This window comes from Vidua chalybeata, chromosome 9 (genome assembly GCF_026979565.1).
Source record: "Vidua chalybeata isolate OUT-0048 chromosome 9, bVidCha1 merged haplotype, whole genome shotgun sequence".
NCBI classification, from domain to species: Eukaryota; Metazoa; Chordata; class Aves; order Passeriformes; family Viduidae; genus Vidua; species Vidua chalybeata.
In genome coordinates this window covers 9,601,688-9,617,546 of record NC_071538.1, presented here as the reverse complement: position 1 = coordinate 9,617,546, position 15,859 = coordinate 9,601,688, and the positions used below count along the sequence as shown (strand labels likewise).

The following is a 15,859-nucleotide window of genomic DNA, read 5'->3' as shown; positions in this document are numbered from 1 at the left end:
CGCCCGCCCCCCGCGCGGCCCCGCCCGCCGCCCGCGGGCGCTCCGGGACGGGCGGCGGGAGCGCCGAGCCCCGGCCCGGCTGACGGCGCGGCCCTTCCCGGGGCAGGTAGGTGGGGGCCGGGGGATCGGGGAACCAGCGGGATTCTGGCCTCCCTGCACCCTTCCCCTTGTGCCCCTTCCCCTTGCACCCCTTCCCCTGGCGCCCCTCGGGGCTGTGCCCGCTCACGACGCGCTCACCCCCGGGCACAAGCCGGTCCCTTCACAGACCCTTCCCAGCGTAGCCCGTGACCCCTGTCCGGGTTGGGCCCGATCCCTTCGCACCCGCCTCCCCATCCCTTCGATACCCCCGGCCCCCCTCGGGCAGGGCCCGATCTCCCCCCGCCCCGCAGGACCCGATCGCCAGCCCCGCAGGCCGGGAGGTGAAAGGATCCTGTCCCTGCCCTGCCCCTCGCCATGGCAGCTCTGAGCTCTCCTGCCCCCGCCAGGACCCCGCTCACCAACCAGAGCCCCCCGGCACCGGCTGGGGAGGGGGCACCGGGAGATGCCCACCCTCCCAGGGAGGGAGGTTCCAGCAGGCTCCATTGCCCAGCTGCAGTCAGACATGTGACCTCCTCTTCCTCCTTCTGCTCCTGCCTGCAGCAGAGCCAGGCCTGGTTGTGGGGGGCACTTCCCACTCAACCCCAGCCGCTCTCCCGCTGCCCCTGTCTCCATCCCGGGCCTGGGATCTATCCCGGGCCTCTCAGCCAGCTCAGGCTCCAGCTCCCACTCGGATGGGCTGTGTGGTTTGGTGGCAGGCAGCTCACACCCCTGCTCCACACAGCCTGCCCTCCTTGCTACGTGGCCATGCTCAGGACTCTAAGGGGAGCTGCCAGCTTTGGGGGCTTCCGTAGGTCATGTTTTCCTCTGTAGCTGTTTTTCACCTGTCTGTGATTTGTTTTTGCAGAGCTGGTCGAGGGGAATGTCGTACTGTCTCCACTCAGAAAGCCATTTGGATACTGGGCCAATATACGTGCGTGAAAATGGGAAGCTGCACGTGGTAAATCGGGGTGCAGGCGGCGTACAGAATGTCACTCCCAAAGCAAGACCTTTTAGTCTGTTTTCCAGAACTTTTTCAGTGGAGCTTTGCATGAACAGGGAGGATGATAGGGCAAGGAGGCAGAGGACTGATCATTTCATCTTCACATACACCAAGGAGGGGAACCTCCGCTACTCGGCCAAGTCCCTCTTCAGCCTAGTGCTGGGTTACATTTCTGACAATGTAGATCACATTGACTCGTTGATTGGTTTCCCAGAGCAGATTGCTGAAAAGCTCTTTTCGGCAGCAGAAGCAAGACAAAAGTTCACAGAGCCAGTGACAGGACTGAGAGCTCTGCAGAAATTCACTGAAGCCTATGGCAGTTTGGTGCTGTGCTCACTGTGCTTGCGGAACAGGTAAGTGTGTCCCCTAACAAATCTTGTCTTCTGCTAGCACGCTTCAAGCTTCCCCTAAATTAAATTAAATAAAAATATATTTTGGGCTTATAACACCACCTAATTTTAATGAAATGCCCTGAGCACTATCTGATTCTTGTGCTTGCTGCCTTTTATCCCATCCCCTTCCTACAAGTGCAGCTGTATGTTTCATTTTAAGATACAAATCATAACAGAGGTAACAGACTACATCTGTTTTAGCCAACAGGGGATCTTATGTGGAAGATTAAACCTGCAACTATTTTTAACAATAATAATGTAGAAATCCATGTGCTTAGTGCCTTTTCAGGCATTTCATGGGATGTTTCTGTAATTGCTGTTTAAAAGCTTTTCAACACACTTAGCTGACTGTACAGATAAAATACACCCCTGCAAATTGTTCGGGTTTACTAACTATAAGCTTGCTGTCATGTCTCATTTTGAGGGCTCAGAAGAAGATACAGACTTGTGGGTAAGTTGCAGGCTTTGAAAATGAGGCAGGTTTTACCTTACTGTTGTTGCCACCCCCATAGTGGCTGTACTTTAACAAGGTCCTGATTACAGACCAGCACTAGTTTTTCTATCTTCTCAGTGCCCACATCTTTAACTGAAAGAGTCTTGCCAAGTTTAAAACTGGATTATGCTTTTAAAGCCTTGCTCCTACTGAAGTCTTTCTCAGTAATAGAACCCTTCTCTTCCATCTCTACACTTGAAAAAGGGATGGTTTAAAACCAAAGTACTGGCATATTCATCTGAAGTGCCAAGGGTGTTCTGAGCACAGTAGGAATGTTTGAGTAGAAGTCAATTATCCTTTGTTTTATCCTTTAAACCTACTCCCTTTTTATCTCTAGCACAGATAATTTTATGGGCTTAATTTAGAAATTAAGCTACTTCTGGCATCTTTTGCCATTACAGAAAGCTGAGTTAAGCATCAAGTCTTTGAAATCCAGGAAGTAAGGCATTAAGGCATTTTCTGATTAATTTTATTTCTAAAAGAGCCCACTCTCCTCTCCAGAACCCCCCTGAGCTAATAATCTCTCTCAAGAACTGGCTTATGCTCTGACTGTTTGTTGTGCTTTTTGCAGAGCCAAATTGCACAGGCAAGGGGTGTGAGTGGGGTGAAATTACACTGGGAGGATATTAAGGTCCTCTTATTTGCATGGACAAGGAGGTGTTCCTGGAGGGATCAAATTAATAATCACCCCCAGTTTATGCAGTGAAGATGCTGACCTCAGGGTGTGTCTTGCCGTGGGGAATACGAGGTAAATTCAGGAGAGATCAGTGAATTTGGAGCTTGTCTTGCCACAGGGACAGCAAGAGGTGACTGCAGGGGAGGTACTGAGGGCTACGTGCTCATTACTGCATACTCATGCCTGCCATTCTTCAGTGGTTTGTTCCCATCTCTGAACCTCCTACTGAATAGCTCCAGCACAGATGTTTGCGTGGCTGCTGAGTGAATCAGACCAGGGAACCAGCACAGCTGAAAAAAACCCCACTGAGTAACTGCTGCCCAGGGTGTAGCCACAGCTCTGGCAGCCCTGGACGTCTACCTCTAGTCAAGCATTTTATCGACATATATAAAAAATCAAATTTTGCTGCTGAAAGTCTATCCTGTCCTGTTTAAAATCCACGTTTGAGGTGGATTTGAAACCTGGATGAATGTGGGTTTGTCTGTACCCTCCCTAGGCACTGAGGAAGAGCAGTTTGTGAAACTGACTTAGGATAAACTGAGACATTTTGCATTATTCTGAAGTAATACAGCAATAATCTGTAAAGAAGCACCTAACAGCAATATTTGCAAGTTGAAGTCTTGTTAGTCCAATATTTTGCATCAAATCTAAACCATGACAGTGATTTAAGGAGAAGACTGGGAATTCAGGCTTGCGTGCCAGCTGCACATAAAGAGGTACTTAGTGCAGCTGGGTAATTTCTGTCAATTTTCACATAGGTACTTAGCAGAAACGAGTGCATTGTGCTTATGGCACTTGGGGATGTAGACTTACATGCCTGAGCACTGATGGCTTTTTTTTTTTTTTTTTTGGCTTTGCAGATACCTGGTTATCTCTGAAAAGCTTGAAGAAATTAAGTCTTTCCGGGAGCTGACGTGTTTGGATCTCTCCTGCTGTAAACTTGGAGATGAACATGAGCTGCTGGAACACCTCACCAAAGAGGCCCTGTCTAGGTACCAATTTCTTGAGCTAAAAATGACACTTTCTTTCCTACCACTAAGCAGTTCAAAGAATCAGGCTGAGACTTTAAAGGGAAGTTTCACAGGCTACGGAGTGTAAGGTTGAAGATTTTGCTTGTTCATAAAACCTGTTCTGCAGGTAAAAAAAATACAGAATTTATTGTACACAAAGCACATACGGATTCATAAAAAGTACTAAAATTATGCCAGATAATTTACTGTTTAATGTTTTATATAAACTTTTTATAATTTTCATTGTCTGGGTAAAAAAACGCATCTTTAACATTTGGAACAGTTTTACATTTCCTATTTTTAAGGGAGAATTTTTCAGCCAAAATTTTAACCAAACTAGTGTTCTACACGAAGATTTCTGCAAGCAGGATGTTGATTATTTGGTTAGTTGACATCTCAAACCAGTAAATTTCATAATTTGTTTGGTATAAAAAAATGACAAGTAGATAATTTTGGAAGCATTATGTAGGATGACTGCTAATTAATTATGTTACTGTCGGATTTTGGTGCATTTTGCATCAAGGTTTTATCTTGAAGTGTTCTGAAGAGAGCACTTTAATGTGATGTTTTTTCCTGAATTTTGTTAATCTGTGTTATACAACCTCATTATCTTCTTAAAATCATTGATTATGATCACTTATCGAATCTGCCCTCTCTCAGTCTGGCAAGCATTTTTTCTTAGTTTTGAGTGCATTTCAGTTTGGCAGCCTTGGTATAAAGAGCTTCAGGGTATAAAGAAGCTTATTGTCTCTGTTGGCAAATGTTTGGCTCTAGGATCAGTTTGTCAGTGGAGCTGTGGGAATAGCTGCTCAAGTGGTGCTTCTGTTGAGCTAGCAGGGAAATATAAAGATATTTGTTACTCCTGCTAACCCAGGCTCCTTCCTCACTGATTTTTACAGTGAGCCTGTAGGGGCTGGCACAGGATGACCCTTCTGACACAGAGTTTTAGGACATTTTTCAAAACTCTCAGAAATAATGGCCTTAAACTCCACGTTTGTATCTCTGCTGCTAGTGTGAAAAGGCTTCTCCTGAAGGACAACTCCCTGTCAGATGCCGGCCTGCGCAGGATGACGGCGCCCGTCCGTGTGCTGAAAAAGGGGCTTGAGAATCTGCTGGTGCTGGACTTGTCCTGTAAGTGCTTCATGGTCTCATGACAGAAAGAACCTGTGTCCTTTCTGATAAAGAATTTATCCTCCTTAGCACTGAAGGAATACAATTAATTTGTTGATTCCCATGAGCCAAGTGCTCAACCCCAGATTTGACCAGCAGCCTCCCAGAAGGCACGGGGCAGATCTGAGGTCTCAGGCATTTGCTACTTACAGAAATATTTGTAGTAGTTTGAGAATTGGTATTGTAAATATTTGTATTTTGATAATTAGAGGGGCAAAGTCAGTCTTGTTCCAGTATTAGCTTTTGGAATAAATACTTCCATGCTATTTTGATAATCTTTTTCCACATCATGCAGCTTAATTAATTTTACTTGGCCTTACAGGTAACCCTAAAATCACAGATGTGGGAATTGGATACCTTCTTTCTTTCAAGAAATTGAATTGTTTGGACATTTCTGGCACAGGTCTCAAGGTAAAAATCATTTGAAAAAGTTTACTGGACAAGTGTAATAAAAATTCTTGCCCTCTGACTGCTTTATTTCCCTTTTTTCCCAGGATGTTGATGCTGTCATAAAGAGGCTTCAAATGCAGATAGGCCTGGTTCACTCAAAAGTGCCTCTGAAAGAATTTGATCACAGTAACTGCAAGACAGAGGGATGGGCAGAGCAGGTAAGGGGGGGGGTTAAACCACTTGTACTCTCTAAAAATTTGCCTTCAATAATACAAAATCGCTGAATAGGAAAGAACAAGGGATGGAGTTGTTCCCAATGACATTTCTGTAAATTTTACAAGACACACTTTAACTGCTTCATCTGCTCTTTCAGACAGTTCTGCAGTGGGAGCAGGCAGTTATGGAGGCCATGAAGCCCCAGGACAACTTGAGATCCAGAGTAGCAGCTCTTCGCTTCTGTACGTAACTGCATGGACACCACAGAGCTGATTTATTTTATTTTCTACAGGGACTATTTCCATACTCTTTGGGGTTGTAGTAAAAATAACATCTCAGGTGTGCAATTCCAGCCCTTTGTGTAACTGCATTACAATGTATGTGAGTTTTTTAGTTTGTTAGACTCCCAGATAAAAAACTCTGAGTCCAAAATATAAATTATATTTTTTCCTCTGCACATTTCCAAGTTGGCATGGCCAAAACAATTTGTACCAAAAAGTTAGGCATTTTACAGCATAATTCTGTTTCTCCCAAAATCTAAACTTGATTTTTTTTTTTTTTTTTTTTTTTTTTTGCTTGTAGATGGCAAGACACGCAGAATAGAGGAAGTAGTCAAATGCACACTGGTGGAGCCAGAAACTAGAGCATCTGGAAACTTGCAGTTTTATAAGGAAAACGTTGAAAATTGCCATTTACCTTTGAAAAAGGAGGTTGCAGGCAGCCATGAATTAAAGAACAATAGAAAAAGAGCTTTGGCTGAACAAGAGAGAGAAAGGACTTCCAAACAGAAGCATCTGTGCCTCACTGTGGAGGACTGGGATTTGTTAAATACCTACTGAGTCAGAAAGAAGTGGGTCTTTTGTTTGTTGTTCTCTTGCTGATGACAGGATTTGGACATATTGAGAGGGAGTGACAAAGTACTGTTAAATCTGGTTGCTGTGCCATGCCTGTGGGGTAACCTGTGCTGGGGGAGGGATAGAGACAAGAAGGTTGGTTATGCTACTGTATATTTTCAATACATAATAAGTTTTTCAAATAAAGTTTTTGTTGTCATCCTTAACTAAGTCTTCTGATGAAGGTATCTGTCACCAAAACAGCTGGTCCTATCCCTGCTCCTCTCCTGCCTCTGAAGGGGCAGGACACAAATCACTGCAGCTCATCTGAATTGAAGCTGCACTGGACTTGTCAAGTGCCATGGGCTGTTTACAGTGCTGCTGGAACAGAAACCTCAGCCTGAAAGCACCAAGCTGTGCTGATGGGGCTGTGCAGAGGGAGGGAGCACAAAGGATAAGCACAGACCTCTGGGAAGGGAGGTAGAGGCAGTAACACCTCACCAACAGCCATTGCAGACGCCTAAAGTGGAACACAAGTCCCCTTCCTTTCTCATTTTGGCCCAGGAAATGAGAGCTGGAATGAGGTTACTGTAGAGATGATGCTCTGCAGTTGTAATATATTCTCCCTTACAAGCAAATTCACTGCATTTGAGATCATTCTGTGGTTTAAAACCCATTTTCAGTGTGCCTGCAACACACCAATTGTGCTTCTCCATCTGAAAATACTGAGGGGCATTTATAATTCAAATATTAATTATGCAGATCAGCTGTAAATCACCTGGGCACTCAGAAATGTTCTGTGTTGGTCTGTGCAGCTGTAATGCTGCAGGTAACTGTTAAACATTGAACTCCTGCCCTGAGGGTTTCCATCAAAACTGGCTGAGGTGCACAGCGCTCATCAGTGTCCTCTTAGGCCTCATGAGGCCAAGGATTTTCTCCAGGTTTCCCCTACAGTGCTTCTTCAGAGGGTGTCTTCCTTTTACACTGTTGTTTACTATACTTCATCACCAAGAAAAGCAGCACATCCTTGGAAACCATGAAGAGGCCAAGAAAATGAACTTCAGCTCAGAAATGCCTAAAGAATAAAACCCCTTGTTTTTTCCTTACTGCTGAATTTTCCTCAAAAAAGGACTACACACAAACAAAACAGGCACACTTGCACTGAAATCCTACTTTCTTTTCCCAGAAACTCAAAGCTATTAATACCTTCCCCTAACAACTACATCAGCTCTCTTCTGAGACAAATTATGGCACAAACTGTGACTCAAAACAGTGGCTCAGTGGGGAGGAAGATGTGCAGCCTTCCCCCTCAGGCTGCCTCTGGTGCAATTGCCACCATGGAATTTTTGGCCACCCCTTTCACCACTGGAGATATGCACATTTTTTTACCAATCCTAATTTTACCAAACCCATTACCTGGGCCCTGTGCTGAGCATGAGGGTTCCTGTATCTTTTTTTTTTAACAGCTGATTAGATCCTTATTGCACTGGGATGACATTTTATAGGCACAGAGAAAACAAGCTGTGCACCCTGGCCAGGCCTGGAGAGAGACAGGTGAGTAAAAGCAGCTTTAACATTCCCCCATGCAGAGTTTTGCCATCTCGTTCCAGGCAGAGTGTGAGTCACAATACTGTAAAGCTATTTATAAAAAGTTCTCTCAGATTTCCAGCTATATCCCACTGACAAATTGGAAGCAACATTCACCATTGATCTGAGTTACAGTGACAGGCAGAGCTGCAGATCACAGGACTGAGAAGAAATGAGTGAACAGGGGTTTATTTTTAAATATCTATGGCCTGAGGTGGCAATGGGAAGAAGATCACCTCATGTTTTTTTTTGGGCCTAGAAAAGTAAGAGTACTCACTGTAAATGTGGGGTTTTCCTCGATGTTTTAGACACAGGTGAGATTTTCAAAGGAACAGAGAAAACCTAATCTTTCTTAAATTTCAGTGTCATGTCTGTACCTGCATCCTGAGGACTGCTTTGAAGGCTTGGCTGCCTGATTGTACCCTGCTGGCAGAGGAGCAAAACAAGCAGCAAACACATCCAGTGTCATCCCACACCACCCCAGGAGCAGCACTTGATTTTCTGCTGCTCTCTGCTCCTAGGCTGAGACTTCCTTTTCCTCCTTTCTTTGCCAACTTCAGTGAGACCCACCCCAGCTCCATGGCTGTTCTCAACCTGCTGCTGCAAAGCTGCACAGCCCTGGGTGAAGAGCAGGTTGTTTACATGCTGGTTCCTGCCCTGGCTGTCAGGGACAGCTACTCTGTCACAGGGACATGATTTATCTCCCTAAGCCCTGAAGCTTCTCCAGTTTTCCATGCCATTACACTCTCTGTGCTGGCCTTCATGGTTTGAGAAGAGAGCGGGAGGTGGCCTGAGCAGCATCTCCCCACGGTGTCACTGCCAGCACAGCACTCCCAAGGAAGTGTCCCAGGAGCATCAACACAGAGCCCTCAAAGTCACTGCTGAAACCATGTGCAGATGTGTTCTGAACACAAATAGAAGCTCCTTCTCCTGCCAGTGAAGATCAGACTATGAAGGTGTGTTCACCTCACCTCACTCAGCTCCTGCTCCTCGGGGCAGCTCTCAGTGTGGCTGCCTGCAGAGGCCCCAGGATGTCCACAGAGGAGGAACCCCTGGCCCAGGGCTGTGCCAGCCGTGGCTGGTGAAGCATCTCCAGCCCAGCATGGAGTCAGTGCTGCCCAGGAAGGAAGTGTCACCTTCACATGGCACAGACTCCTGGCAGCTGTCCCGCAGCCAGCGTCCAGCTGAGGGCTGCCACACGCCCTCGGTCCCTGCTCGGTGTCACTGCGCTGCTGGGGACGATTTGCTTGGGCTGGAGCTTCCCAAGCAGGTGGCAGGGCAGGACCCCGAGGCTGCTGAGTGGGAAGCACCCTGCTGTCCCCAGCAGGGACAGGATTCAGGCTGTGCAGACGAACTCGTCGGACCAGTCCAGGCAGTGCTGGGTTCCATCCCGGCACAGCCTCCTGGGGATGCAGGAGCAGAACTCAAAGTGCACAGGGCTGCAGCTCCACCACTCCTGCCCACACGGGGGGCAGGCGGCCGCTGGAAGGACAGAAAACAGGGAACTGAACTGCTTCTGTTGCACTGACCCCCTCCCTCCTTCCTTCCATGGGTAAAATCCTTTCATTCCCCCAGCAGAAAAGCCGCTGGTCACAACCCTGTGACTGTGAGCCCACCAAAGCAGACACTGGCTTGGTGCTACTTGTCACAAGCAGAGTGTGACATTGCAATGACCTTCATGGCAGAGAGGCCAACCTGGGGGGAACAGCTAACTGTAATTTCTTTCCCCCCCTCCCTTTTTTTTTTTTTTTTTTTGGTCCAAAACCATGGGGGTGACTTAGGAGCAAATCTGCTGCTCGTTTTAGCAAGACTCAGCTCCTGCACAGCTTGGAGGTCCACCCATCTGCTGACCAGCTACCAAAGGCCAGTTTGAATGGTTACTACTAACTACAGCCACACATCCTGATGAAACTGCTCCACATCAGCAAGCCACGCAGGAAGAGCAATTTCTGGGACTGGGAGCAAAGCATAGAGCCTTTCCTCTCCCAGGTGTAACCAGGCTTTGATGCAGAAGCCTTGGCAGCCAGGGGGACTGAGCCTGCATGGCTCACACTCACACTCTATCCCAGCTATTTTGTGTTTCAGTGGTGGGTGCCAGCCTCCAGGCATTTCCAGCAGCATCCACGAGCACCACACCTGTAGAAGCTGTTGCAACCCATCAGCAGAGGAGACAGGAGCCAGCAGACAGACTTACAGCCCCACGTCTCGTCAGAGCAGTCCCCGCACTCGTTCATCCCGTTACACCTCTGGTCAGCATAAACCCAGGATCTGGGGTTACTGCAGTAGAAAACCAGGTATCCTGGGAGGCTGTGGGGCAAGTCACCTGCAAGGGCACACACACAGGACTGCTGAACTCCCCCAGGCACAGACACACCGCCTAAAACAGGGATGGCATGCACCAAAGGCTGCTGCCAGGACACCTCCCCTGCAGTATCAAATGAACATGAACCAATGGGGAAGTTCTGCCCCAGGTTTCTGCTTTATTTAGTTTTTCCCCAGGGTGACTGAACAATAAATTACCCATGTAGGCATACAGCTTCACTGATGGAGGAAAACTACATCACGGTTTAAAAAAAAAAAAAACCTACAAAGATCAGATGAGCTTGGAGTCTTTAATTCCTGGCATTCCTGCCAGGTTTTGGGCAGTGCCATCTCTCAGCATCTGCCCTACAAAGGCTCTACCAGGCCTATCTGCTCACGTAGGCAGCCCAGAAGCACAGAGCAGGGCTAGAGGAACCCTGGCTGCTGTCTCACAACTGGAAGACCAGTGCAGGGGGGATGCTCACAACAAAACCACTCACCACAGAGCTGCTCCTGCTCATCCTCTCCGTTCCTGCAGTTGCTGACTCTGTCACAGACCCAGCTGGCTGGGACACAAGTCACTCTGTCATCACACAAGAAGCCTGTCCTGTTATTAGGGGCTGTGCAGAGGCGGTTCACTGAGGGGAAAGCAAGAAAACCTTTATTTTCCAGCATTTTTGTGATACAAGGAACAGATCAAAGAAAGTAAAGGGGGGTTTCTGAAATTAACTTTTTGTTCTGGAAATAACCAGGGGCCAGGATTAATTTCTGGTAGGTTCATGGCAGAATCTGAAAACCACACCAGTAGTCTTAAGTATGACAGTGCTACCCAGAGTTATCCCAGCCCTACGGAGCAGGACAGCAGAGCCAGGGAATGGCTGGTGGCCATTGGGGCTGAGCAAAGCTGGTACAGCTGTGCTCATGCAGCACCATTTCTGCCTCCCTTACCGAAAAAACAACCACTCTTGGGATACAACCTGGTGCCCGTGGCAGGAGTGCCAGGGCTGCCACCACCGAGGCCACGGCGGCCGCGAGGACGAGCAGCGCCACGGCAGAGATGCAGAGGTGTCTCTGTGTGCAGCCAGTGCAGGCACCACATGGATGGCAGTGGCCTGGGGGAGGCAAGAGAGAGAGTGAGGGACTCAGGAAGGGTCTGGGGTGTTTCAGAGGGGAACAGTGCAGGGACACGAGGCTGACGTTTTGGGGTTTCTGCATGCGAGGCTGGTGGGGGCTGCTGGGGGTTAGGGGTTGATAGTTGAGTTTAAAGAGCCAAACTCCACCATTAAACACCTCCTGGTGGGGAATTTTGCTGCTTGCAGTGTGGAAGAACTTGTGCTGCTGCTACAGAGCACTGGGGTCGAATGGCACAAACCCCACATCTCCATGGAGCTCATCCTGTGGCTCGGATGCAGAAGGATGAAGGCCAAACCCCTGCCCACCCCTGTGGGACAGCAGTGACACTGAAACACAGGGCAGTTGGTGTAAGGCTGGGGAAGGTGCCCTCCCAGAGCCCATAACAAAACTCCCCAAGAGGTAAGATTTCATTTTACAGCACTTCAGGCTTTCTGCCCCAAGCAGGACTCACACTCCCATGGAACGAGGCTGGATTATCAGCACAGAACAGTGAGAAGGAACCAAAGAGCTGCCCTTTCCCTCCCTAACAACATCTCCAGGGCACAGCAACCTTCCAGGGACTCCAGCTTTCAGAAAGTCAGGTACATAAATCAAACCAACTGCAGAAACTAAAGGCCAATCCCACAGTCACTGCAACACAATGGGAGCACAGGGAGGAGCCACACCAGGCACCTGCCCTCACCTCAGCAACCTGCACCTGCAGCTTTGCCTCTAAACCAACTGACCAAGAGCAAAAAATATTGGTGTGGTCATCTCAGAAACATGTAACCAGTCACTTAAGACCATCCTGCCTGTATCATTGATTTTGGTGTATCTGAACTTTAAAATCATTAATTAGAATTTTAAAAAGCTTTCAGGAACAGAAAGAACTTTTAAGTTAGTATTTGTCTTAGCTGTGCTTTGTGTTTACTTAGTTGTTTTATTAGTGTTCAAACTCAAGGGAAGGGACAGCCTTTGCTCAACAGCAAAAGGATCCTGATTCCAGCAACCTCCCCCTCTGTCATGCTCAAGCAGGAGCCAAAGAAAGAAGATTTCAGCTCAGAAGAGAAATGATGAATTATAGCTTGTCTGTGTCTACAAAACACCTCTGACTACAAAGCACAACAATTACAAACAGACTTGAGTAAAAAATAACTGTGGTGATGAAATGTTGCAAGCTGATCTACAGGCTTGCTATTTGCTTCTGTTTGATCTCACCTCATCCTTCAGAGTATGGGCAAAATTTGCTGAAGTTTGGCTATTAAGACATAGGGAAAGGCCACAGCAAGCTCATTATGAGCCTTTCTGTGACAGACAAGGATCACCTATGATACCACTATACATATGACTGCCAGCTCCAGGCCAGCACAGAACAGCTGAAGTTTTTTAATGTTATAGTCTGGACATTTCACTACACAGAAAAGAGGGAAAATCAGTCCAAACAGACCATAAATAGTGGTTGTATTTTGTATTACGTTGATAGTTTCCATTGATTTATACTTTATTAATAGAACTCCGCATTTTATTCATTACCTCTTTCTCCAGAGAAGGACTCTGTTGAACCAAAAGTAGCTGCATCACCATTTCTCTAGAAGGAAAGGGATAAAAGGGATTTACAGCCACACAAACTTCACCTTTCTAGTTCTCACATCTTACCCAGGAATACCTCATGTACTCCATTATTGTTACATACAAGCAAAAATTGCCTCGGTGAAAACACGGCCCACCTTTAATTCCCAAAACAATCAACCATATCCCTTTTTAAACCTTAATTACCCATTTGTAAAACAAACACTAACCAAGTCCAGCACTTTATATCAACTCTTTTGTATCAAGGTAGGTAAAAATAACTCAGAATCTCAGAGAAAGCAGTGATGAAGAAGTCAGGCAAACAGCACTGACAAGAACACATGTACTTCAGGGAACAGCTGTATGTAGGATTTTTCTGAAGAACTGTACCTGGGGATGAGTTTTGTTCATGCTTCCCAGAGCTCCAGGGACCGCAGGGAGTTCTCTGCACCTGAGCACAAGCGAAGTTACCAGGATACAAATCCAACAGAGGCAGGAGAGCAAGGAGAGCACCTCACAGACAGGAGGGGCTTAGCAGGGCAGTGCCCAGCCTCTGCTCCAGCCCCCAGTGAAAGCCAACCACAAACTCTCTCATTGTCTCAAACATGGTTTCGCAACAGGGCATTAGACAGCTCAGAGTAAACAGAGATTTAGGAAGCTGAAGCCCTGCTGACAGGTTGGAAGACAAGCACTCACCTCTAGCTCACACTGACTGCATCTACCCTTGTGCTGGTCATGGCAAACCCCTTCAAAGCAGAGCTTGAGGGAAGTTAAAGTCTCATCTTCCTGAAAGTCTCCTCTCTCCACACCTCCTTCCCAAAACAGAGCTGTCACACTGCCCTTGTGGCAGCACCAGCCCAGGCTCCTGCCAGATGATGAGATCTCAGGAGAGCTGTGCAGGATACAACCATCTGGAACAGCTTCCTTGCTTGGGCAATGAGCACAGGCACAGGAAATCCTCCAGGGTCCTTTTTTACTTGAGTGCTTGAATTTCCAGGCCTGCAGGAAGGCTTAGCAGCTCAGCCTGCAGCAAACATGAACTTACAAACGCACTGGAGCCTTCTGAACTGGCTGCAGGCCTCAGCACAGCTCCCACAGAGAGGAGTTTTACAGCTTCAAGGATGAAATTTCATGAGCAGGCAGCTTTTCCATGGGGGTAGTGGGGAAAAAAAGCATCAAGTTTTTGAAGAACCTGGGTTATTCTTGCAAGAGGGTCCACAGGACTCAAGTGCTTCCAAATTGTTGCCACCCCCAGGCCATGACTTCTCCTCAAGCAAGACAGTCCCACCAGGGCTGTGGAAGAAAGGCTGGCAGCCAGATTGTCTCTGAGCTGGCATTGCCTTGAATTGACTCAAAGCACCACGTAATGCCTACATGGAGGAACAACTACAGCTCCAACTTCCCTCTCCATCCCCACACATCACCCCACCCCCAATTACCCTGAGTTAATGCACTCTTCATGGCCAGGGCATCTCCAACCCTGCCCAGACCAGCCAGAATTAAACACGCTCTTGTAGGAGCTCCTCCTCCAGTACAGCAGCACCACTTTGTCCAAAACAGAAGCTTCTCACAGGAATACATCACTACTAAAGGTGGTGCTAGAAAACTCCCGTTTCAAGAAGGATTTTGGGTGAAAACATCCAATACCAAATAGCAAAGAGTCTGCAAGTCCGGGCAGCTGCTGCAGTGTGGAAAAATGTCAGACTAAGCAGATCTTCAATTCTGGATCTCTTGCTCTTTAAAGAAGTTTCAGTTTCTAATCAGACTTGATACAGGACTATTTTGAGCTTTCATAAAGCTTATTAGGTGATTAGGAGTTTGGTAACAGTCCTGTGTAAGAGCCAGGTAAAGCAGGCCAGCTGTGCATACCCTGCAAAACAATCTACAGTGAAGAGTTTAAAATGTGGAGTCAACCCACCCTTGGAGACAAATGTCTGTAAGAGATGTCCAGAGAAGGGCAACAGAGCTGAGGAAGGCTCAGGAGCACAAGTGTGATGAGAAACAGCTGAGGGAGCTGGGGTGGCTCAGCCTGGAGAAAAGGAGGCTCAGGAGGGACCTTCTCACTTTCTGTAACTCCCTGACAAGAGGTTGGAGCCAGGTGGGGTCAGGCTCTTTTCCTCCCATTAACAAGCAATAGGACGAGAGGAAACAGCCTCAAATTGCACCAGAGGAGGTTTAGATTGGATAGCAGGAAAAAAAAATTCTTTACTGGAAGAGTTGTCAGGCATTGGATCAGGCTGCCTGGGGCAGTGGTGGAGCAATTCCCCTAAAGCCATGTGGATGTGGCACTTGGGGGCATGGGTTACTGGTGGCATTGGTAGTGCTGGGGAAATGCTTGGACTCATTCTTGGAGGTCTTTTTCAAGCTAAAAAATTTGATGATTCTACAACCTGACATCTACCACCATCTGTTTCCTGCTCCAGGATTATCAAGCTCAGCTGTAGCCAACCAGGCAGTTGGATTTTAGAGCAGTTACCCCACATCAAAGACTGCTTAGAGTTCAGAAAAATGAGTTCATGGCAGCGATGTAAGAAACATAAGCAAGCTCTTCTGAAGTTAGAAAAAAAAAATTTAAAAATGACAAATATCAGAAAAGCTGAAGAGGCAACAGATATCAAGGTATCCAGTATGATAGAAGGTTATTGTTAATTCTAGCACCTAAAAATTCCCCAATTTCCCCCAAATGTACCTTGGCTATTTCTGCCAGCAGTGAATTGCACACACTTAAGAGGGTCACCTCATTTGTGTCCAGATGATTTAATTCTAAACCCAATACAGGTTCAGTTGAACACATGCCTAAAGAGAATATAAAATGCTTTCCTCCTGCAATTTCAATAATTTAAGGCCCTTCATTTAAACAGTGGTTTTGAGCAGAGATCAAACCCAAATTGCAGCCTCTGAAAATGGAGATGTCAGTAAGTCAAACATTTAACAAAAAATGAATAGGAAATGACATTTTGCAAAGCAAAATGCCAAGACAGCTTAAAGAGTCCATTTAGATTAGAAATCTTGAGAAACAGTTCAATTACTT

General features: G+C 46.9%; 2 protein-coding genes across 2 annotated transcripts; one reads left to right on the top strand and one right to left on the bottom strand.

Annotated features, from left to right (window-relative positions):
• Position 1: 1 nt before the first annotated feature.
• LRRC42 (leucine rich repeat containing 42) lies at positions 2–6,485 on the top strand. Its single transcript, XM_053950173.1, has 8 exons — positions 2–106; positions 944–1,431; positions 3,500–3,631; positions 4,662–4,780; positions 5,142–5,230; positions 5,314–5,427; positions 5,583–5,667; positions 6,008–6,485. Exons 2-8 carry the CDS (start codon positions 959–961, stop codon positions 6,262–6,264), a joined length of 1,269 nt encoding a protein of 422 aa, XP_053806148.1. The 5' UTR covers positions 2–106; positions 944–958; the 3' UTR covers positions 6,265–6,485.
• Positions 6,486–9,054: 2,569 nt separating this feature from the next.
• Positions 9,055–13,239, bottom strand: LDLRAD1 (low density lipoprotein receptor class A domain containing 1). The gene is made up of 6 exons (XM_053950842.1): positions 13,219–13,239; positions 12,793–12,847; positions 11,124–11,258; positions 10,647–10,784; positions 10,040–10,168; positions 9,055–9,327 (listed from the first exon to the last, which is right to left on the bottom strand). The coding sequence occupies exons 1-6, from the start codon at positions 13,237–13,239 to the stop codon at positions 9,182–9,184; spliced, it is 624 nt and encodes a 207-aa protein (XP_053806817.1). The 3' UTR covers positions 9,055–9,181.
• Positions 13,240–15,859: the final 2,620 nt, after the last annotated feature.

Excerpts from the sequence above, each read along its gene's own strand:
- LRRC42 (XM_053950173.1), top strand. The coding sequence starts at position 959 with ATGTCGTACTGTCTCCACTCAGAAAGCCATTTGGATACTGGGCCAATA. Across the intron at positions 5,231-5,313 it reads TTTCTGGCACAGGTCTCAAG|GATGTTGATGCTGTCATAAA; the intron begins GTAAAAATCATT and ends CTTTTTTCCCAG. Across the intron at positions 5,428-5,582 it reads CAGAGGGATGGGCAGAGCAG|ACAGTTCTGCAGTGGGAGCA; the intron begins GTAAGGGGGGGG and ends CTGCTCTTTCAG.
- LDLRAD1 (XM_053950842.1), bottom strand. The coding sequence starts at position 13,239 with ATGAACAAAACTCATCCCCAG. Across the intron at positions 11,259-12,792 it reads GTCCTTCTCTGGAGAAAGAG|GCCACTGCCATCCATGTGGT; the intron begins GTAATGAATAAA and ends TGCCTCCCCCAG. Across the intron at positions 10,169-10,646 it reads TGAGCAGGAGCAGCTCTGTG|GTGACTTGCCCCACAGCCTC; the intron begins GTGAGTGGTTTT and ends GTGCCCTTGCAG.